This window comes from Bos indicus, chromosome 2 (assembly GCF_029378745.1).
Source record: "Bos indicus isolate NIAB-ARS_2022 breed Sahiwal x Tharparkar chromosome 2, NIAB-ARS_B.indTharparkar_mat_pri_1.0, whole genome shotgun sequence".
In the NCBI taxonomy this organism is placed as follows: Eukaryota; Metazoa; Chordata; class Mammalia; order Artiodactyla; family Bovidae; genus Bos; species Bos indicus.
Genome location: NC_091761.1, coordinates 127,734,966 through 127,757,969, shown reverse-complemented (window position 1 = coordinate 127,757,969; position 23,004 = coordinate 127,734,966). Strand labels below are relative to the sequence as shown.

Genomic DNA, 23,004 nt, shown 5'->3' with positions numbered 1-23,004 from the left:
AAGCCACCCTCATCATGACAACCCCACCATGCTGAGAATTTCAGTGTATCTAGCCTCTGCTAAGCAGGGTCCCTACCGAGCTCATTAGACCTTATGAGTAGCCCTCCAGGTATCTGTCACTGGGCATTCTTTACAGGTGAGGGACTGAAGTGCGTTGAATAAGTCTCCTGGAGCCAGTTAGGAAGGGGTGGAGCTGGGATTTGAACCAAGGTCTGCTGCTGCTGCTAAGCTGCTTCAGTCGTGTCCGACTCTGTGCGACTCCACAGATGGCAGCCCACCAAGGCTCCCCATCCCTGGGATTCTCCAGGCAAGAACACTGGAGTGGGTTGCCATTTCCGTCTCCAATGCATGAAAGTGAAGAGTGAAAGTGAAGTTGCTCAGTCGTGTCCGACTCTAGCGACCCCATGGACTGCAGCCTACCAGGCTCCTCCGTCCATGGATTTTCCAGGCAAAAGTACTGGAGTGGGGTGCCATTGCCTTAGGTCTATTGATGCTGAAATTGTGCATTGCTGTATGCAGCAGCCTAATCCCAGGGGCCAGGCCCCTCTTTTACAATAACTAATGCTATTCACACTTGACATATATCATATCATTTATCCTCACAGCCACCTTATGTGTTGCATGCACGAGGGCTAAGTTGCTTCAGTTGTGTCAGAGTCTGCGACCCCATGGACTGTAGCCCACTTGGCTCCTCTGTCCACGGGATTCTCCAGGCAAGAACACTGGAGTGGGTTGCTGTGCTCTCCTCCAGGGGATCTTCCCGACCCAGGGATTGAACCTGGGCCTCTACGTCTTCTGCATTGGCAGGCAGATTCTTTACCACTAGCGCCACCTAGGAAGCCCACCTTGTGTGTTAGGTGACCTTATTATTACTTCCATTATACCACTAGGAAAACTGAGGCACAGAGAGGTTAATAACTGGCTCCAGTTCACACCCTGGGTGAAGGTCAGAGCTGAGCTTTTGAACCTTGGCAACCTGAGCTGCCCTGCCTGGCCTACAGAGAGCACAGACACCATGGATGCAAGACAGAGCTGTGGCCCAGAGTCCACAGATGACGCCCAGGAACCAAAGGCCAGCAGGGGTAGATGAACGGGGTGATGCCAGAGTGATGCTGTGTGTGCCTGCTCAGTCACTCAGTCGTGTCTGGCTCTTTGCAACCCCGTGGACTATAGCCCGCCGGGCTCCTCTGTCCATGGGATTCTCCAGGCAAGAATACTGGAATGGGTAGCCATTCCCCCCTCCAGGGGATCTTCCTGACCCAGGGATCGAACCCGTGTCTCCTGCGTCTCCAGAACTGCGGGCAGGTTGTTTACCGCCAAGCCACCTGGGAAGCCCAGAGTGACGCCAGTAACGTGTAGCGAGCAGTGTTCTGCCCCTCCTCGCCTAGCAGGCCTCTGGCCCTTGGGGCAGGGCTGAGGATAAGGGCAGCGCCGAACAGAGACTAGAGCAAGCTCATGGATTCCCACCTGGCATGTCTGGCCACAGGCTCAGACACTGGGCACTCTTTGTCATTTGCTGTTGGCGTGAATTTGTCACTGGCAAGAAGATGATGTTCATCACTTGTGACTTTTGGGGTGCCCCTGAGTGAGCTTCTGAAAGGGGATCCTAGAATGTGCTCAGAACCTGGGTGAGGCTGGGTCCTCCTCCTGCTCCATCTCCAAACTTCAGACAAACCAAGTGGGCAGGGGGGCTTGATGGTCTGAGAGTCCTTAGCTCACAGAACCTGGTCCCATCCCAGGAGCATGCTGCTGCTGCTGCTGCTAAGTCGCTTCGGTCATGTCCGACTCTGTGCGACCCCATAGATGGCAGCCCACCAGGCTCCCCCATCCCAGGAGCACAGGGGAGAATGTTCCTAGTCATACAGGGGAGCACTGCATTTGATGAGGGAAAGAGTGGGAAAGGAAAAGGAGAAATAAGCAAATGGATGGAGGAGGTGCTAGGTTCACTCAGTCAACAAACATTTTTTGAGCACCTACTATGTGCCAGGAGTTATTTTAGGTGCTGAGGATCCAGCAATGGACACGATGGCTTTGATTCCAGCAGGGGAGACGGGAGATAACAAGGAGTGAATACATACACACGCCAGCAAAATTAGTATGTACGTGCTAAGTCGATTCAGTCTTGTCCGCCTCTGTGTGACCTTATGGACTGTAGCCCGCCGGGCTCTTCTGTCTATGGGATTTCTCCAGGCAAGAATACTGGAGTGGGTTGCCATGCTCTCCTCCAGGGTCTTCCCTACCCAGGGATTGAGCCCACGTCTCTTATGTCTCCTGCTTTGGCAGGTGGATTCTTTACCACCAGCGCCACCTGAGAAGCCTAGTGGGTGAGTCCCTAATTCCCTAGACGGGATGGGGTGGCTGTCAGTGAAAGTCTCTTGGAAGAGGTGACATTTGAGCCAAGACCTGAGGTTGAAGGACTCAGGATGGAGGAAGGGAGCGGGGAACATACGTGAGGGCCCACGGCTCGGCAGGACCCGCTGCTCCCATCTGCCTTCTCCTGCCTTTTCTGCACCGGGAGTGTCCGTGACTCTGAATCTTGCGTCTCCCTTCTTGCTTCTCCCACAGTAGCCCTGAGAAGCACGTGCGGGGTGAATCTAAGTAGCCCAACCTGCCGCTGAAGAAACTGAGCTGGAGCTGGAGGGGCTCGTATAGGACTCCTTCAAGCCCATCCCCAGCCTGGTGCTCCTCGGGCCAGCCCCCACCATCCAGCATGTTCTAAAACCTCCAAGTCCAGGCAGGCAGTAGCCAGAGTGGAGTCCGGCCCTGGGCACAGCTCCTCAGGGGTCACGGGGCTGGAAACGTGGGCCGCTGGGCAGGGCCCAGGAGGGGTGGTGCTGGGCCCCCCAACCCCGGGCGGGGGTCCCGAGCGGAAGGCGCCCAGCCCTGATTGGAACAAGGTGCCGGGCCTGGGAGCCCAGTCGGGCTCCATTGATCTTGCCCGGTGTTCCAGCCACTGGGCGGGGCCAGCGCCGGGCAGGCTGCCGGTTTTCCCAGGTGTGGGGACACCCTGGGGGAATGGTCTCTCATGTGGTTGTGGGGTAGGCCTGCCACCCAGCACGTGGAGGAGGCCAGGGCGTTAGGGGCACGCTGGCAGTGTGTGTGTAGGGGGGTGGGCCGGAGACTTGGAATTCCACAGCTGGCCAGTGTCAGGCTCCTGGAGGCAGGGTCTCGGACTCCGGGCTCCGAGACTCCAAGAACGTCAGAATCTTTGTCATCAGGATGCACAGCTTTTGAGTGTTCACTGTGTGCCAGGCATGGTGCTGAGCACGTGGTACAGTTTAACTCCTGGCATCATCCCTCTGCCCAGGAGGCTGGGTTCTATGGTCACCCCACTTTCAGGCAGGCACACTGAGGTTCAGCAGGGTTCAATAACCTGCCTAAGGTCACACTGTTATGAGGCTTTTGTCCTGGAATATAAGATCCTTAAAATCAGAGGGTCTTAAGAGTCTGGGAATCACAGCGGGTCAACACAGGAAGGAATCCCAGGTGGCGCAAGTGGTCAAGAATCTGCCCTCCAATGCAGGAGACACAGGAGATGAGGGTTTGATCCCTGGGTTGAGAAGATCCCCTGCAGGAGCAAACAGCAACCCATTCCAGTTGCCTGGGAAATCCCATGGGCAGAGGAGCCTGGTGGGGTACCGTTGATGGGGTAGCGGAGAGTCAGATGCGACTGAGGCATGCCTAGTGTTGGGAAGACCTTGAAGATCCTTAAGTCTAATTCATTGGAACCCTTTTTCCTTCTCAGCTTGCAGTACCTCGGAGGGCACTTTGGCCTTTGATATGAGTGGGTATTAGCAGAACAGGATGGTCTTGGGGGCAGGGGTTGAAGGCAGATGAGGGTGGGGAGTGGAGAGGGGCATCACTGATTCTGCCCTTCCAGTGAGCCCTGTGGGGTTCTTCATGACCACACCCACCTTCCATCTGCCTGTCCTCGTCTGCTTCCACTCTCGCCTTCCCTCATCCCGCTCCAGCCATACTGGCCTTTTTGCTGGTCCTCAAACACACAGTTATATCCCCACCACAGTGCCCTTGCGCATGCTGTTCCCTCTGCCTGGAAAGGCTTTACATTCAGTCCACGTGGCTCAACTCCCCACCTCAGTCAGGTCCCTGACACCCCAGTGAAAGGCCTTCATGGAGCCCCAGCAGCAGGTAGATTAATGGCCCCCAAAGATGCCCTTATGCCAGCCCCTGAAACTGAATACATTACTTCATGTGGCAAAAGGAACTTTGTAGACATGGTGAAGGTTTAGGACTTTGACATTAAGATTATTCTGGATTATCTGATGGGCCCAATACAGCACAACAGTCCCTACAAGTGGAAGAGGGAGGCAGAAGAGGGCAGTCAGCGGGAGATGTGATCTGGAAAGCTGCGGAACCAGAGAGATGGTGGCATGAGAAAGACTTGGCCCAGCATTGCTGGCCGTGAAGGGAGGAAAGGGCCAGTAGTCAAGGAAAGCAGATGGCTTTTAGAAGCTGGGCAAGATGAGGAAGTGGATTCTCCTGCAGCCCCAGAAAGAGGCACAACCCTGCCAACACCTTACTCTTAGTGAAACCCATGCAGGCTTTCTGACCCCCCAGATTTGTATGATAATAAATGTCTGTTGCTTTAAACTATTGCATTGGCGGTGATTTGTTACAGCAAATCTTTTTCCATTTGGTTTCACATCCCCAGTTAGACTTGCCAGATTTAGCAAATAAAAATACAGAATACTCAGTTAAATTGAATTTCAGACAAACAAGAAACACTTTTTCAGTATAAACTTGTCCCAGCAAGTGCAATCATTCAGTGTTTATCTGAAATTCAACTGACTTGGGTATCCTGTATTTTGTCTGATAACTCTATTGCCAGTGATTAAAAAAAGGCTTAGGGTCATACTAGGATCTCAATAAGTATCTGTTGAATGACTGAAATAAATAAATAAATAAATGAACATTAAATTTTAGCTTAAAAATCCTTTTGGCTCCCAGAGTGCATGCAGGGTATATAACAACCAATCATGAAAGCAAACAGTTTCATGACCATTCCTGTATACCAAATACCATTCAGAGTGCATTACGATTGCTAACTTAGTTCTTGCAGTAACCCAATGAGGTCATTAGCCCATTTTACAGATGAGGAAACTGAGGCCCCAGAGGTTCAGTGACTTTCTCAGTCACACAGCCTGCAGAGCCAAGCAATTCAGGGCCCTTGAATTCCCTCACAGAACATTCTAGCTTTATCTCCTGATACACTTTCCCACAGACAGCAGATTCTTTCTCTCTAATAGTCCATGGTGCTTTGTGAGGGGTGGCTTCCCGCTTTTCTCTGACTGCAGAACCCTTGCTGATACATCAAAGCCTGGTCCTAATTCCCCTTCATTGTGAGACTGTCTCTGATGCTCTCAGGAGGACTTGTCCCCTCCTCTGAGTGAATTATAAGGACTTGCTTTTGTGTCCTTTACTCTCCCAGACTGTGGCCACCCTGAGGACAGAACTGAGTACTTTCAGCTCTTTGGCCCAGGAACTTAGAACTGAGCATTCCTCTAGTGGGCTTTCCAGAAGGATGTAAGGACCAGTGGATGACTGAATGAATGAACAAGGCAATGAGTGAACATCTCACTCTGGGCCTCAGTTTTAGAGTCTATGAAAAGGGAAGAACAGTCTCTAACCTGTACACCCCCATCTCTGGAAGCAAAACACATTTTTTTCTAATTAGAAGGATAATACACACTCATTAAAGAAACATTGGAAAATAATGAAATTATGTACAAGAAAATTAAAACCATCCATAATCCTGCCACCCAGAACAATTGTTAATATTTTGGTTTTCAGCCTTCTGGTATTCTCACTGTATGTATAGATTTAATTTCTTCTCTCCCTCCCTCTTTCTTTTCTTTTCTAACGGTGGGAACCTATACTCCGTGTTTTGAACCTGGTTTTGAAACTCACCAACCTACAGTGTGCATTTCCCCATGTTATTAATCCTCTCCTCACCTGCGGGGGATGTGACTGTGCTGAGTGGCAGTGGTGGGGATTAAGTATGGACAGACTCCCACCTCTGGCTGGACCACCAGGGTGCTCCCTTGTGGTCTGCCCTTTGGGGTGTTTCCAGATTTCAGTTGTGAAGACACTGCCTGGAATACCCCGGTGTGGACGCCTTGGGGGCATTCCTGGGTCCTCCCTTGGGGAACGTTCCAGGACTGGGAGGCTCACGTGGACACTGTTGTGCCCCCAACACCACCTGCCCGCTGCTCCCCAGACCCACTCCTACCACTGGCCTTGGGAGGAAACCCTGGGGATCATTTGACCTCCTCAGAAGAATGGCCCCATCTACATCCAAGGCCTCTCTGGTTCCATCCAGGCTGAAGATACTCATGTACTCAGCCACTTGTCCATGTCATGGTCTAAGGCTCGTGTCTTCCATCTCAGACACTGGGTTCCAAATGCAGCAGCCTGAGACATCTCTGAGGGTGCTCACGGCCCCAGGCCTGCATATACATCACACGTGTTAATAATTCAGTGACTGAATTTACCACGTAGCAGGCCCTATGCATTTCCGTGCACCCCTACAACTCTCCTTAGCGGTTGGGATGACTGTCTCCCATCTTACAGATGAGATCCCTGAAAGCCTAGAACTAAGTGGTTTGTAGAAGTAACAGAGCAAGGAAACAGGGCATCTGGGGTTCAGCTCTGGTTGGCCTGACTCGGTATAAAGCTGACTCTTCTGCCCCGCCCCCCAGAGGCTGCACCCCTGTAGGCCACTGGTTCTGCCCTAGAGAGCTGTGAGCCTTGTAATCTGGGGCTGCCCCTTCTAGCTACTGTCTGATGGAAGCCAGGAGGGAGCTTTGGTCTGCAAGCTGGGTGGGCCAGGTCCTGTCCTCTGTCCCGGTACATGCGTGAACCCTCACCCTCTCCATCTGTGAAATGGGAGAGCAGGGACTCGGAGGACAGCCTCCTGGGCGTGTGGCTTCTCTGAGCCCAGCAGTGGTGATACCTCAGTGCTGAGTCAAAGGGAGACAGAACTTTGTCAGACAGGCCACGTCATCATAGGCCACCAAGCCTGGTCCTCGGGGGGTTGGAGTAGGCAAGTCTCTGTCCTAGGCCAGGCTGGGGGTACCTAACAGCCCCAGATGGAACCTCCCCCCTCCAGCCCCGGCAGATGGGAGGCTATTTTTTAACCAACCCCACAGGAAGAAGAGGCCAGAAATGAGCTTGGGGGGTGGCGGGGGGGGGTTAACCCAGGTCCCTGGGGACCCCTCCTATTTGCATCCTCTTCTCCCGCAGCAGCCAGGGAGCTAAGTGGACTTCACCTGAAGCTCCCTGAAGCCTTCCAGAGCTCCCAGCAGATCAGGCTGCTGGATCTGGAAGGTGCCCGCGTGGTCCCCATGTGATGGGAGGGAAACCGAAGCCCAGAGGGGTTGGGCCGGGCCTGCCTTCCTCACTGCCTCTCTGCCATGTGCTCCCACCTCCTCTGCCTCTGCCTTTCTGGGGTGACCCAGGGCGGGACCTTCCTGCATGGCCTCAGTTTCCCCACTTGTAAGGTCCCCTCCGGGCACCTCTGAAGCATCTCCCAGCTGGAGAACCTCCTTCTGAGCTGGGGCCGCCACTCTGTCCCATCTGTCCTGGGTTTCCCTAAGGCCTCATCTCTCTCAAAGCATCAGCCACATGGACACGGCCCAGTGGCAGGTGTCTGGGGACTCTCCCCCCTGCCCAGGAAGAGGATGAACTTCCTGGCCCAAGAAGCGGGGACCAGCCTGGGTAGGGCAAAGCTGCTTCCCCTGCGGTCTCCCTCAGACCACACCACCAGATGTCCCCGGGTCCCCGCAGTCAGGGGTTCCTGAAAAGTCGGGTGTCTGTCACAGTGGGTGCAGCCTCTGATGTGTGTTTGCCTCTGTGAGTGGGGGTGTGGGGAGCATGGGGGGTGGTGGGCACACAGCCTGGGGGCCTAACGTAGAGAGAGGGTGCCAGACTTTGGCTGCTGAACTGGGGCAGCTTGTGACGGTGGCCTGACCACACCTTCAGCTCCTACCCAGAGCCCTGGGCTGGGACTGGGCTAACCTGAAGGTGGGAGGCTTGTGGGTGAGGGGGGCGCCTGAAGGGCAGGAGTACAGGTGAGGAGGGGCACAAGTGGAGGGGGTACATGTGGGGAAGGCGTGCCCGTGGGGGATGGATCACGGGAGGCAGTGGCATCTGTGGGTGAGGTTACTTGTGGGGGAGGGGTGCATGTGGGTGAAAGCACAGCCCCCAAATGCCATCAGGGCCCCAAGGAGCTGGGACCCCAGTGAATGCTTGCAGGCAGCTGACTCTGACTTACCTCCTTCTTATTGTCTATTTCAAACAATACCGTTAATAAATAACGTTAACTGTGTTAGTCGCTCGTGCTCAATCGCTCAGTCGTGTCCAACTCTTTTCGACCCCGTGGACTGTAGTCCACCAGGCTCCTCTGTCCATGGGATTCTCCAGGTAAGAATACTGGAGTGGGTTGCCAGGCCCTCCTCTGGGGGATCTTCCTGACTCAGGGATCGAACATGTGCCTCCTGCATTGGCAGGCAGAGTCTTTCCCACTGAGCAACTGGGGAAGTCACTCAGTCATGTCCAACTCTTTGCAACCCCATGGACTGTGTAGCCCACCAGGCTCCTCTGTCCATGGAATTCTCTAGGCAAGAATGCTGGAGTGGGTTGCCATTTCCTTCTCCAGAGGATCTTCCAGACCCAGGGATTGAACCCAAGTCTTCTGCATTGCAGGCAGATTCTTTACTGTCTGAACAATATTAATTGAGTGTCTTATATAACACACCCCTGTCCCTGTGATACAAGTAATATGAGTGCAATGAAAACCTTGGAGAAATACAGAAAAACCACCTAAAAAATGTTAAAGCTGGAAATCTTAGCATCAAAGTAAATACCATGCATCTTTGAGGAGGAAGGAGTTGGCAGAGCTTTTTGATATCACCTTAGTTCTCACACCCTGAGCATTTCACTGGGGCTACGGGCAGAGCTAAGCACTTGAAATATTATCTTGGTTAATTCTCTGAACTGTTATTTTCCCTCTTGTCCAGATGAGGAAAATGTGTGAAAGGGTGGTTAAATATATCCCATGGGGAGTAAGTAGCAGAGCTAAGATTCAGACCCAGGGCTGGCTAATTTGAAAGTGCAGATCATCCCAGGGTTGGGATCCAGGGCTTGGCTCCTCTGGGAAAACTGTGTTCCCTTATTCATTCCTCCAGAGGTATTTACTGAGCCCTCCTAGGAATCCAACCTAGCTTACCACTGGGAACCTGGCTGTGAACAAGACAGGCCCTAATCGGAGCCCCACATGGTCACAGACTGAGCCCCATCCCTGACTGAGCTGTAGTCCCTCCTCGCCTCATCAGCTGGGGCCTTGTGAGCTTATCGAGGAGGGCCACAGTGTGTCCAAAGGCGAGGCCAGGTGCCTGCCTCACTCGTCCCATTGTCTGCTCAGGCAGGGAGAGCCTCAGGAGCCCACCCAACGCCCCAGGCCCACTACTCTGGGCCAAGCCCCCCCAACCTGGGGCAGGGGGGAGAGAAACCCAGCTTCCATCCTGCCTCGGCTGAATGGCAAGCCTCCACTCAGAGCATGGGGCCACCCTGGAGTCTGAGCTGGCGTGTACCCCCAGCAGCCCCTTTTAGCCAAGGATAAAGTTATTAGGAATGTCAGGAGGCAACTGTAGAGTATGAAACACAAGTGTGGGGACCTTCTGAACTTGGAGCACTGTGCCATCCATGGGTGGCAGCCCATGAAGCTGGCCCTGCCTGAGGGAGGGCCCCGCTCAGTCATTCAGCTTCTACCCCAGCAACAAAGCCCCTGACATGCAGGGGTGCCGGGGGGCGTGTGTGGTGTGTATCCAGCATGTGCACTCAGGAGCTGCCTTTTGTGTCCTGTGCTGTGCCCGTGGGGGACCCTGTGGCAGTGGGGAGCAGAGCCTGGCATCCAACCCCAGCTCCACCCCCTACACACGATGTGAACTTAGGCAAGTGACTTCACTTCTCTGGGCCTTACTTTCCTCCTCTGCAAAATGGGGACAAAAATACCAACAGCTTGGGGTTTCAGAGTTAGCAGTGACATCAAGTGCTGAGCCCACAATTTCAGAGGTGACTTGAGGCAAAGGAATGTTCCCCTGGACAAGCAAGGGGGTCCATGAACTGGGGTAGAAGCATGTCTGTGTGTGCTGCTCACCTCATGTGGGGGACCCAGATAGAAAATTCCAGAGGACTGCTGCAAGATGCCTAGGCAGGAGGCTTGGGGCACAGTGCTGGATCACACAGAACCTGCACAGGTGGGAGGGACTCCAGGGAGAGGAGCCCCGGGGGAGAGGCTCAGAGTGCTCTTAGGAGAGGGGCAGCAGGGTCACTCCCTGCCAAATGGGAAAGGAGCCCTTTGCTCGCACAGTGTGTGGACCTGGGTCAGCCATCGGACTTTGGCTTGGCTCTTGGAGTGCTCTCTGAGCTCAGCTTTGGCTCAGCTTTCCCCACCTCCGGGCTCCCACGGCTCCATCTCTCAGTTTCCCCAACTATGCACTGATGAAGGAGACGACCGCCATCCATCAAGTGCCTTCTCCGTAGACCACGCGCTGTGTTTTACAAACCTCCCCATCTGGGTTCTCAAATGACTGCTGGCCCATTTCTCAGATGAGGAAACTGCAACCCAGTGAGGGTAATGGCTCACCAGCAAGAAAGCAGCAGAGCCGATTCTGACTGGCTAGGCTTGCACTTTCACTTTTCACTTTCATGCATTGGAGAAGACAATGGCAACCCACTCCAGTGTTCTTGCCTGGAGAATCCCAGGGACGGGGGAGCCTGGTGGGCTGCCATCTATGGGGTTGCACAGAGTTGGACACGACTGAAGTGACTTAGCAGCAGCAGCAGTGGCAGCAGTGTATACATGCCAAACTTAATCTTCCAATTCACCCCCCTGCCCCTCCTTGGTAACCTTAAGTTTGTTTTCTACATCTGTGACTTTATTTCTGCTTTGCAAATAACTTACTGTACCATTTTTCTAGATTCCACGTATGATACGATATTTATCTTTCTCTGTCTGACTTACTCTACTCTGTCTGACTTACTCTACTCTGTCTGACAATCTCTGTGCCCATTCATGTTGCTGCAAGTGGCATTATTTTGTTCCTTTTTATGAGCCCCCTTCATTTCTGCTCGGCACCCGATGACATCTGCCGAACACACGTCGAGAGATGTCCCCCTCATTTCCTGGTTTCTAGGAAATGGCAGAGATGTGAGCAGTGCCCCCCACAGAGATGAGTGAGTGGTTCCACCTCTACGGAAATCATGTCCAGTAACTTGCTTCTACTGCTCAGCTGGTCCCCTGCATTCTCATCATCACTGTCTGATTCAGTCCCCACAGCATCCTGGCAAGGTCAGTAGCATCACTATCCCCATCTTACAGATGAGGAAATTGAGGTTCACGGAGGTTAAATGGCCACACAACCAGCAAGTGGCAGATACAGGAGGCAAACCCACAGCTTCTGATTCTAAACCCCACATTCTTTCTCGTGCACATTGATAGGAGAAATAAAAATAGATCTCACTCTTTCAGGATCGATCTTCCCTGGTGATATGCTTTTAAAAATCTAAAGCCTCCTTGCCATAGCACTGAATACATTACAAACTTAAATCTTCAGCAGCTTTATTCTGCTTACAAAAAGCAGTTCATGATGGTTGGGTATAAGACTTATCAAACATTCTGAGTTGGAAAATGAAAAACTTCATAACCTCACCTCAAGAGATAATGTGGGTTGACAGTTGGGCACATAGGTTCTAGGTCTAGATGGTCCAACATGTGCTATTTAAATAAAAATAGTTAAGGTAAAATAATATTAAAAATTCAGTCCTTTATTCAGACTCATTGTGGACCTGGGCCAGCCCATTTCAAGCATTCAGTATTCACACGCAGTGAGTGGCTACAGCATCAGGCAGTAGAGACAGAATGTTTTCATCTTTGCAGAAAGTTCTATTGAATAGCATCGCTCTAGACTCTTGCAAGACATATCCCAACATATATCATATTGATTATCAATATATTTGGTGAAGTTCCAGAATATATCATAAGTCTCTGTATGGCCTCACCTGTAAAGGGAACAACCCTCTAGAGGCAAAAAAAAACAGACACAAGGGAAGAGAGTCTAGACTGAAATACACTGAATGATAGCGGTTTTCTCTGAGTGTTGAGATTACAGAATTTATTTTCACATTTCCTAGGTCCTTCAGGTGATCAACAACCTAAAATGCAGGAAGGGTGGGCATTTGGTGAATTCATATTTTCCCTAAAGTTCTTGCTGGTTCTAAAAGCTTCAAGGGATGTGCTTACATAAGACTTCATTTATTATTATTTTTTAAATTGTGGACACATGAAGAATGGAAGCCTGCACAAGTCAAAGGTATGAAGCACAAGGAGGAAAAGCAGACAGAGGTTCATTTTCAGCCCAGGGTCCCTCCTGCTCAGGGCTGTTCTAGGCTGGTCGCTTCACAGAAATGCAAGCCAAGCAGTCACAAAGGGTCCCTTGTTTAGAAGAGCCCCCACTGGGACTTCCCACTGGGTGGTCCAGTGGTTAAGAATTTGCCTTCCAGTGCAGGGGACTCGGGTTCGATCCCTGGTCAGGGAACTAAGACCCCACATGCCTCGGGGCAACTAAGCTAGTTATGGCCGCAACCTCTGAGCCTGCACACCACATCTGAGACCCAATGCAGCCAAAAATAAATAAATAAATATTTTTTAAAAAGAAGCAGCAGAGCCCCACTCTTGGTTTCATTCTCGGTATTTTGCCATCCGTACATTCTTAATGGTTTTCAAACAAGGGGCCCTGCATTCTCCTTTTGCACCATGTCCTGCAAAGTTGTTCCATGGGCACCGGTCCCGGGATTCTCCCCGGAATGGGTCTCGTTTTGGCTGCTCTAAACCGTCGACTTGTCCTCGTCAGACCACAGACGAGCCCATCCATGGCGCACTCTACGTGCCTGAGAACAAGTTTGCTTTAGTTACTAAGATGTGTGTCTAGAGAGTGATAAAAATAGGACTTGCAACCGGGTGCAGGAGGGCCCCTGTGGTCTCTACTCACACACAGGAGCTCAAGGCGCACGTCTACACTGGCCTATTTCAGAGACAGCAGCCCGGTGCATCACGGGATGCTGTGCCCCACATCACCGCTTTGCTCGGATCCTGCCTGGACCCCACTGCCTTGAAGGCCATGCCCAGCCTCTAGGCTTGGCTTACCTTCCTTCTAGCGTCTTCTCCCTCCACATCGCTGCAGGACCCCCCAGGCCCTCTCATCTCTAAGCAAGCGTCTCTACAAGGTCCTTCTGCCATATCTTTGCTGATGCCATTTATTCTCCCTGGAACACCAACGATCCTCCCTTCCAAGATCTGTCTATCCCAGATCCTATCCTTTCTGGGAAGCCTGGAAGTAAGTAAGAAGGGCCTGAAGATACTCTAGTAGCACAGAAGAGAATATGGATCACCTTGCCTGGAGGAATCAGGGAGACCTCCATGGAGGTGGCAAGCTGAGACCTTAAAGAAGAGATGTCTGCCAGGTAGAAAGGAGACTTTTGTTGGGTTGGCTTTGATATCAGACAGATTCTGATGTGAATTTGGGCTTTGGTGGTTACTAGCTGCGTAACTAGTTGGGTTAGTTACGTCCCTTTGCTGGGCCTCAGTTTCTTCATCTGTAAAATGGGGGTGACATCGATCGCACCTACTACATGGATTAGAGATTAACTGATTAAAATGGGAGCTCCCACAGTGCCTGGCACACAGCAAGTCATTAACAAACATGGTTCCCATCTCCCTTCCTTAGGGTCTTTCTTCTATTGAAATGTTAGTTTCAGCCCATCACCTGTCGGTCTGCCTCTGTTTGTTCATCTCTGCAATGAAGGTAGTGGTGCCCGGCACACGGAGCTGTGATGAGGATTCAGCGGGGTAATGGGAACATTTACAGAGATCCCAGGAGGCTGAGATTCTATATCGATAGGAAGGGCATCAGCCAAAGAGGTGCTGGCCTTTCTCACTGGGGCATTTTCCTGAGAAAAACTCTTTCCATACATCACGGGCTCCAGGAGGGCAGGCAGTGTTGTCTGTTTGGTCCGCTCTTGAATCCTCAGTGCCCAGCACAGTGTTTGGCGTGCAGATGGTACTCAGCAAATGTCCACTGAACAGCACCAGCTGGCCCACATCGCACCCAGGTACTGGGCACTGGGCATGGGAGAATCCAGGGAAACCAGCCCTTCCCAGGGAACCTGTTTTCAGACTGGGACCACGGTACAGGCCACTAGCATTTCCTGAGCACCTGTTATGTGTACGGCTCCGCCTGGCCCAGGGCAGACCCTCGCTCCACTGCCAGGTGGGAGAGAGCCCCGGAGGAAGGCGACGGGCAAGGGGTGTGGGGAGAGGAACAGAGACCAGGGCCGGCCGGCGGGGTCTTGGCTGGACGGGAGCAGACTAACCCCAGGCTGCAACCCCGACTGACAGGGGACCCAGTTCACCTGCTCCTAACAGGGTGGGGCTGCCCCTTCCTCTTCTTCGTTTTGAAAAACTAAAGCTCCCCCCCACTAAATTTATAAGCAATACGTGTTCAGTGTTTAAAACTTTGGAAAACCAGGCGTCCCTGGTGGCTCAGTGGTAATGAATCCTCCTGCCAATGCAGGAGACCTGGGTTCGATCCCTGATCCAGGAAGATCTCACATGTCCCAGAGCAACCAAGCCCGTACGCCACGACCATTGATCCTGTGTCCTAGAGCCCGGGAACCACAACTACTGAGCCCCCCTGCTGCAGCTACTGGAGCCCACTCGCCCTAGAACCCTTGCTCTGCAACGAGAGAAGCCACCCCAATGAGAAGCCTGCACACCACAACTAGAGAATAGCTCCTGCTTGCCTCAACTAGAGAAAGCCTACTCACAGCAACGAAGATCCAGCATGGCCAAAAATAGATAAATAAAAATTTTAAACATTTTGGAAAACCTACAACCATCAAAAGAATTAGAAATAAATGCTCCTCACTATCATTGCATCACGTAGCACAAACTACAGCATTTTTGTGTTTTCCTTCCAGTCTTTTTTCTAAGGCGGACTTGTTCCCACAGGTGGTGTCCTCCGCCCTCTGGGAGGGGACATGGCTGCTCTATAGGGGAGAACCAGGCTCAGTGCCATGAACCCTCGCTACCTAGGACATGGGGCTCCTTGCTCCAACCATCTTGTCCCTGTTGCATCTTGCTGGCCAGAGCTGTGGGTGGGGGGCTCCCTCCATGGGGGGCAAGGAGGATGGAAGGAAAGTCCTCAGGGGGGGCACTTCTCAGGGCCATAGTGGCGTGTTTGTCTTTAGCCACAGGGCACCTGGGCGAGTTGAGTCTGAGGCAGGGGCATGACCAAAATGGACCTTCCTTCTCCCCATCCCCTTTCCTTTCACCCCTTTCATTTGCGCTCCCCAAGTTTTCCTTCCCTTATGTCTTCTGCTTCCTCTACACCCAGCCATTGTTCTCCTCTTTACAAAGGTGAGCAGATCCCTGAAATTACCCTGCATTCTAAAAAAGCCCAGTGGGCAGCCCTTCACCCCAGAGGGGCCAAACGCCATGGAGGAATTTCAGTCAGATGTTCTAGAGGGGGCTAACTTCGGTCACCTCAGCAAATCATAAGTTATGGGCATCCGCCCACACGTAAGTCTGAACCTTTTGCCAAAAACACTTTTCCCAGACGCAAATGAAAACCCCAAAGAGGAACCTAAACCTTCACACGGCTGTGCCGATTGGACATGAGAGCTCAGACTCCCACCAGCAAGCGTTGTTTCAAAGAACGAGCCAGACGGTGAAGAGGAAGTAAGGGGAGAAGCTGGAACCCTCCTGAGAGTCTGTGTTGGTCCATCCATTCACTGGTCCTTTCAGCCCCCACCACTCCCTCCTCTAAGCCCAACCTGCTCCCAGGAGCACTCCCCTTGCCAGGAGGAGGGTAGGGCACTCCTGAGGCCTGGAGAGGAGAAGGGGGGGAACCCAGGAAGGCTCCCCAGAAGGGGAGGTCTTTAGACTGGGCCTTGAGAAGAGAAAGGTGGGTTTCTCACCTTCCCCATCCAGTTCAGAGTCAGACTCTTGCCCAGGATGAACAGGAACACTAAATAGTCATAATTTCCATAATTGGGGAGATCTTGCCTCTGCGCCAAGCCCTGTATTAAGCATGCAATATACATGAGCTCATTAACCCACCCAGCATGCCTTAAAGTGGCTACCGTTTGTTCTTCCCATTGTACAGATGAGAAAACTGAGTTCAGAGAGGCCACACTTTACCCGTGGCCACATAGCAAGGAAGTGGCGGGACCTGGCTGCCGCCTGGGCTTGTGACTAACTGCGTTTCATATTGGCTCTTCTCCATTCCCGTCTCTTGGAGCCATTGACAAGGGGCCTGACGGTCCTTCTTACAGGCTCCCTGCACTTTCCTCTCCAGCATTAACACCAGGGGTCAGTGTTAGAGACAGAGCTGGGGGTTGAGACATGGGAATGTCAGCAAGTGGCAAGTTAGCGAACGGGTCGGCGCACAGGGCCGAGAGTTTCGAGGAGGTGGCCATGCCGAGCGAGCACTCACTATAGACCAAGTGCCATGCAGGCCTTCAGGGCAGGGTTGCCTCCTCTCTTGCAACCACTCTAGCCCCATCTTACGGAGGAGGAAACCAACTCAAAGAAATGAAGTCACGTGTTGGGTCACGCAGCTAACCTAACAGCTTCAACCTGGCCTGACTCCTGAGCTACGTGTGAGGTTGGTCCCCAAGTGGCTGGGGAAAGTCGGTGTTCCTGCTGTGTCCGGGCCTCACACAAGACCACACACCTCTCAGGACCTCAGTTTCCCCATCTATAAACCAAGGCGGAGGTGCTCTGCCTGCCAGCTCCAACGTTTCTCCTGAATTCACTCACTGTTCTTGCTTCTCGCCATGTCTCCAGGTAGGACAGTCTCGCTCCCAAACTGGCTGTGTTCCTCCAGGAGGTGCCGTTTCAAGGAGGGTGGGATGGAAGACTCGGGCTCCAAATCCACTGAGGGGGTCAAACCCTTCCTTCCCACCTCCCTCTGCCCCCCTAACTTCCAGCAGGTAAGGCAGGCTACTGGGCACCAAGGCGCAAGTGACTGACTGAGGCCCAGGCCAGCCTGGGTCTGAAGCACCCAGGAGGCCAGGGAACCCTGAGGGCCGCAGGGTCCTGAGGAATACTGCTGGCAAGAGGGGATGGGTGAGCTCAGTCTTGAAGACTGGGTGAGGTTCCTTAGCTGCCAGTGGGGCACCCCCCTGCTTGGTGGGTTTGAGGAAGGGTCTGTAGACCAGGTATCCCCAGGAGATGGCTGGAGGACCAGCATCCTTCTGCCCCACTGAACTCTGAGCCCGGACTCCAGTGTCCCTGTCGATGAAGGCATCCGGACTGGCTCCCAGGTGAGGATGGGGCGGGGTGAGTGGGGGGGTGCCACTGCCTTCCTGCTCTCAGAGCCTTCTGGAAGGTCAGGCCCTGTTGCTTGGGGGCATCCGACTCCTGGCCCCCATCTCCCCCGAGAGGCCCCCCCCCCGCCCCCCGGGTAGCCGAGGAGGCCTCAGCTTTGATGCGGCCACCTCCAGGCCAGGGTGTCAATGGGCTCTCTATGTGACCAGTGGGGCTGCTGGGGGCCGCCGGCCGCCGTCGTGGGCACGGGTGAGGCCTGGACACACAGTCCCACTGTGTGGGGCCGCCTCATGCCCGCCCAGACCCTGTGGCCAGTGGGGGGACTCCCAGGAATGCCCTTCCTGCCTGGGGGGTACTTTGGACAGGCAGGGTGGTCTGGGGAGACGGGCGTGTGCAGGGCGGCCTCAGGAGCCGCCGTCAAAGGGGCTCCGCAGAGGTGGCGCCAGGCAAGCGCCGGAGTGGGTGTGGGTGGCTGGCGGTCAGTCCCTTCATCTCCCGGGGCTGTGGGGGAGGGGAAGCCGCCAAGGGCACGCTGCTCGGGGTGACCAACCATCGTGGGGTGCCCGGGACTCGGGAGAGTCTCCTGTTGTTTGCCCACTGCCTAGAGCTGAGCAAAGGACGCAGTGAGTGACCTCTCTGGTCTGAGCAGCTGCCCCACTGGCTGGTGACCTCTGAGTCAGACTCTGCCCAGGGCCATTCTGTTCACCCCCTGCCTCTGCACAGGCCATTTCCCATTCCTTCCAGGTGTCTTCAGGCGCAGAGCTGCCGGTCAGCTGCCCACCGCTGTTCGGAGAACCCCAGCCAGACAGGCCCATCCTAGTCCCCTTCCAGCAGCTCATCCCTCATGGCGCCCCCCAGCCATCCCAGGAAGCGCCCGGCATCAACACATCCTTTGCTGCTTCCCCACCTTGCCCCTTGCCTGGGACATCCTTTCCCCGTTGGTCACCTCCTCAGCCTGCAAGGCCAAGCTCCAGCAGAACTGTCTGGCCAGTCGCCCTCTCTGATCCCCCAGCCCTCTTGTTCTTAGTTCCTTATAACATTTATCCCATCCCGGTGCAATTTTCAGTTCACCATCTCTTTCTACACCAGACCGTGACTTCTTCAAGGGTGGAGAGCCTGACCTAGTCACCCTTGCAGCTGAGCTCCCGGCACAAGGCCAAGCTCAGGATAATTTGAAAAATGAAAACGTTTAGCAAGCGCTTACTCTGTGCCAGGTACCCTGCTTGTTTAATTCTCTCCAGAGCCCATGAGGTTGGTGTAATCATCGCTCCCATTTTACAGATGGGGAAACAGGTACGGAGAGGTGAAGCAACTTGCCTCGGGCTATGATGCTCTGAAGGGCGGAGGCAGGACTTGAGCCTGGAGTGTCTGATTCCAGAACCCAGCCTGAATCTCATTATCTCCTCCTTGATGAGCGTATGTGGAATTACTGAGTCGGGGAAAACCTCTACCTCCCTGCGATTCCTGCATGTGGCAGTTTAGACCCATTTCCTCCAGTTCCCTCCCTGGAGGGGCGCCCTCCCTGAGTGTCCTGGGGAGGGTGCATTTTGGGGGTGCTATGAGGGGGGCCTGCTGCAAGAGGACACCCCAGCGGGTGCAGAGATAGGCCTCGGGGGAAGATCCAGAATGAAGGTGCTGGCCCTCCAAGGGCTGTGGACAGGCCCCTGGGCATTCCCAAGCCATAGCCCCGTTTGTCCAGTGGGGACCCCAAGGCCCAGAGACCGGGCAGGACTTGTCCATAGTCATGCAGTGTGTTCTTAGGCCTCAGCTTCCCCATTTGTCAAAGAGAGGATTCATACCCCTTCTCCTCCCTGGGAGAATCCTCAGGAGAAGAGATGGGAGAAGGCGGAGAAATGCACCCCAGGAGCCCCCTTCGCCCCCTCAGTGCCTGGGATTCTGCCATCAGTCTGCCAGCTCTGTGGGGTAAGCATCGCCCTCTTCTCGTCCCCTCCTCACCCTCTAACTCAGGTGGGGATCAAACGCCTCTCCACGCTCTCCCCATCCTCCCAGGTGGCTCAGTGGTAAAGAATCTGCCTGCTGCTGCAGGGGACACAGAACACCCAGGTTCGATCCCTGGGTCGGGAAGATGTCCTGGAGGAGGAAATGGCAACCCACGCCAGTATTCCTGCCTGGAGGATCCCATGGGCAGAGGAGCCTGGCCGGCACATGTGCACGCACGCCAGGCTCTCCCCAGACCTCGTCATCACAGAGAACTGAGAGGAGTTCTGGAATCCAGAACCCAAGTCGAAAAACCTCTCAGGAGGTGGTGATGTCCTGAGACCCGCTTGCTCTACCACTTCCAGCTAAGGAACTAGGCCCGTAGGCCTGAATTCAGGGCCTCCATGGACTCGGCAGGAAACACATGACGTCTTTCCTTTCACTGACCTCTAGCTAAAGTTTAGCATCTTTTTTCCACAGTGACTTTGTCGCCCGTGGAAATCGCAGACATCCTTCAGTCTCCTTAGGGCTGTCACGATTCTCCTGAGATACTGTGTATGCCCTTCCCTGTCGCATCACGGCCCTTACTGTCGCCACTGAGAGGCCCGTGGTCACGGTGTCACACACTGGCTTTTTTTATAGTTTGAAGACAGCGTTTCTATAGATCTGAGGGTTTTTTTTTTTTTCATAGTTCTTTGTATTTTGTTTTATGCATTTAAAAATACGATTCTGAGGCGTCCATAGGCTTCCTGAGAGTCCGCAAAGGTCCCCGGCTTCCGGCAGGTTAAGCGTGGATTAGCATGGAACGAGCGCTGCAGGACCCCAGGGTTGGATCTCTCTGGGGACAGAATTGGGAAACCTCTGGAGACAAAATTTGGGAGGCAGATCCATCTAAGTGAGTGGGAACTGTTTGGGGGGATAGAACTGGGCAAGACAGGGGGCCAGATGGTGTGGACAGGACATGGAACTTCAGGGAAAGCTTCAGACGGCAGACAGAGCACCCAACCCCACCCCACCCCCACCCTAGCTTACCAGATCACCCTCCAGGGATCAGCACGCTCTACCGGGCAGGCTCCCAGCTCTGTGCACACAGCCAGCCCAAAGCCACCAGCTGTCCCCTCCCTCTCCCTCCAGGTCACCTCTACCATCTCTCAGGAGCCCACCCTAGGTGGGTGGCCCTTTAGTCCCGGCTCCTAAATTTCCTTTGTTTTGAGCTCAACATTTCTCCATCTTGCTCACGGAGAGAGAAGTACAGATTACAAAGACCCAGCAAATGGTTTTTATAAACTCCTATTTTCTTGCCACAGCACTGCCTTTAATTAGCTCGCAGGACTACAAAGGGAGCAGCGTTATAATAGGAGCCGCTGGAAGGAAGGAGCCCACGGCGCTCGGCTCCCAGACCCAGGGCTGTTGCTGGTCACCGGCCACAAGCAGGTTTGACAGGAGTGCCCCCACCACAGGGACAGCAGCCCCCACAAACCGCCTCTCCCCAACTCAGCCCCCCGACTGCAGCCGCACAGCCTGCTTCAGCCCCTCTCCAGGCAGGAGGGAGCACGTCCAGCCCTCAGACAAGCCCGTGCAGAAGCCTTTGAACAATAAGCACTCAAATGTGCCTCGGTCCCTGCACAGAGCTGGCTGCCCAAGGACTGGCTTGGAGTCAGTGCACAGCGGGACAGGCAGATGGGCAGATGGACAGTCAGACCGGCTACTGCATCTCAGCTGACCACCTCAGCAGAGCAAAGGCAAGGCCTGGACCCCAAACCCTGGAGTTCTGGCTTCCACTCCATCCCTCTATTCCGGAGGAGAAGTCATCCCAGTGTACAACCCCGAGGCCCTGCCCTCACACACAGGCCATTCCCAGCCTCAGGCAATCAGAATGTCACAGCCAGAGGGGACTTCATTTGAGGCACAGAGACGTTAAGTAACTTGTCTAAGGCTGCCCAGCAGGGTAGCCACTGATCTTGGCCTCAGGGTCTCTTGACCCCTGATCCCAGGTGCCACAGCCCCATCTGGGCTCCCACTAGTGAGGGGGAAGGCAACAGGGTGTTGTCTGAGGCCCGGGCACGTCACCTCGAAGGTCCAGACAGAGGCAGGAACAGTCTCCCCCTGAGTTCTAGCCTCAATCAGAGGTTCCCAGTGGGGCATCTGGGAACTAAATCCTTTTTGAGGGACATGACTTAGACCTCTGGGTCCCTCCAGGCCATATATAGAAACAACTGATTTCTCCCCATGACCAAATCCACAGACCTTCCTGAGGCCTGCTCCCCGCACTCTGATCCAGGCTCAGGGCCACCCAGAGCTGCATGCATTCCAACAAAAGCCTGGACCCCTTTCTCCCTCTGCTTCCCTAGTCCCAGGGGTTCCTCGGAAAATGCAGAGTTAGGGGAAGGTCCTTGGGAAGGTCTCTGAGTCCACCAATGTAAGACTTGCCCACTGCCTGCTCCGCGGCTCTGGGCAGAAGCCGGCTGGGCCCCTGGGGGATGGGAGAATCTGAGTATCTCCCTGAGCACAGGTAGAGGGTCTGAGCACCCCAGAAGGGCCAGGGGCTAGGGTTTCAGGGCCCCAGAGCCCCCCGGGGGAGGCAGGAAGCCTCGTGAGGTCACAAGGACACCCCCGTGTCCTCTCCACCTCACGACCCTCGGAGCTCTGGTCTTTGAGGTCTTGAGGTCTCGTGGTATCCATGACCCTCACCACGAACGGTCCCCACCAGCTGAGGATAAAAGTTCACAAAGATGTCCCACTCCAGGAGACCACGGAGGCCACCAAGCCCAGTTCCCACCTCCGGCTTTCAGAAGCCAGCGGATTTAGGTAACCAACCCTGGGCCCTTGAAGGCAGCCAGGGCGGGCGGTGGAGGGTCGTGGTCCAGGGCCTGGCCCCAGCTCCCCACCCAAAAGGGCGCTCATTACTCACCGCGGATGAAGGTCTGCGAGTAGGTCGAGAAGGAATCGAAGATGCTGTTCGATGCCATGCCCTGCTCTGAGGAAGGCGAGGTTTCAGCCCTTCTGAGGGTTGGGTTGGGATAACTTGGTTGGCTGTTGTTTTATTTTTTCCTAGCTACTTTTGAAAATAAAGTGGGGGGGTTGCCTTTTGTTTGTTTTTTTTTTTGTCGTTTCGTCCTTTTCGCTCCCCCCCCACCCCCACCTACTGCTATGAAAAAGAAAAAAGGAAAGAACGCGAGAGTGTGTGTGTGAGCGAGAGAGGAAAAAAATCCCCAAGGAAAGTAAGTTTCTGTTTGTACCCAAGAATTTGGATTCCCGGTCCCACAGGAATGTCTCGCCACAAATTTTCAACAGAAGCGTATGCAGAGTGTATCATTAGATGGCGGGAAGGGGCCTTCGGCAGCCAGGGCAGGAGTCGCGGGGCGGTGAGAGCAGAGGCAGCCCAGCACCAGGCGCCACGGGAATGAATGAATGAGGCTCGCCCCCGTCAGAGCTCAGCTCAGTGGGTGCGAGGGCGGCCGGGGGTGGGAGGACCGGGAGCCAACCAGCTCCGGCGCAGGGCCCCCCGAAGGCGGCCGAGGGCCTGGCCTTGTGGTTCTGTGGTTGAGGGACCAGGCCTTCACGGTGTCAACCCAACCTCAGCTCACAGGATGCAAGAAGCCAGCTCGCGGCCTTGGCCCATTGGCTGGGCAGCAGTCACCTGGGCCGTGATGTCA

The 23,004-nt window shown here is 54.1% G+C and overlaps 1 protein-coding gene across 1 annotated transcript in view; it reads right to left on the bottom strand.

Annotated features, from left to right (window-relative positions):
- Window positions 1-22,799, bottom strand: part of RUNX3 (RUNX family transcription factor 3) — a 64,736-nt gene extending 41,937 nt beyond the window's left edge. Inside the window, exons 1-2 of the mRNA XM_019981146.2 lie at window positions 22,588-22,799; window positions 22,260-22,325 (exon numbers count right to left, since the gene is read on the bottom strand). Of these exons, the coding sequence (XP_019836705.2) occupies window positions 22,260-22,317 (58 nt within the window). The 5' untranslated portion in view covers window positions 22,318-22,325; window positions 22,588-22,799. The remainder of the gene's footprint in view (window positions 1-22,259; window positions 22,326-22,587) is intronic.
- Between the last annotated feature and the right edge of the window lie 205 nt (window positions 22,800-23,004).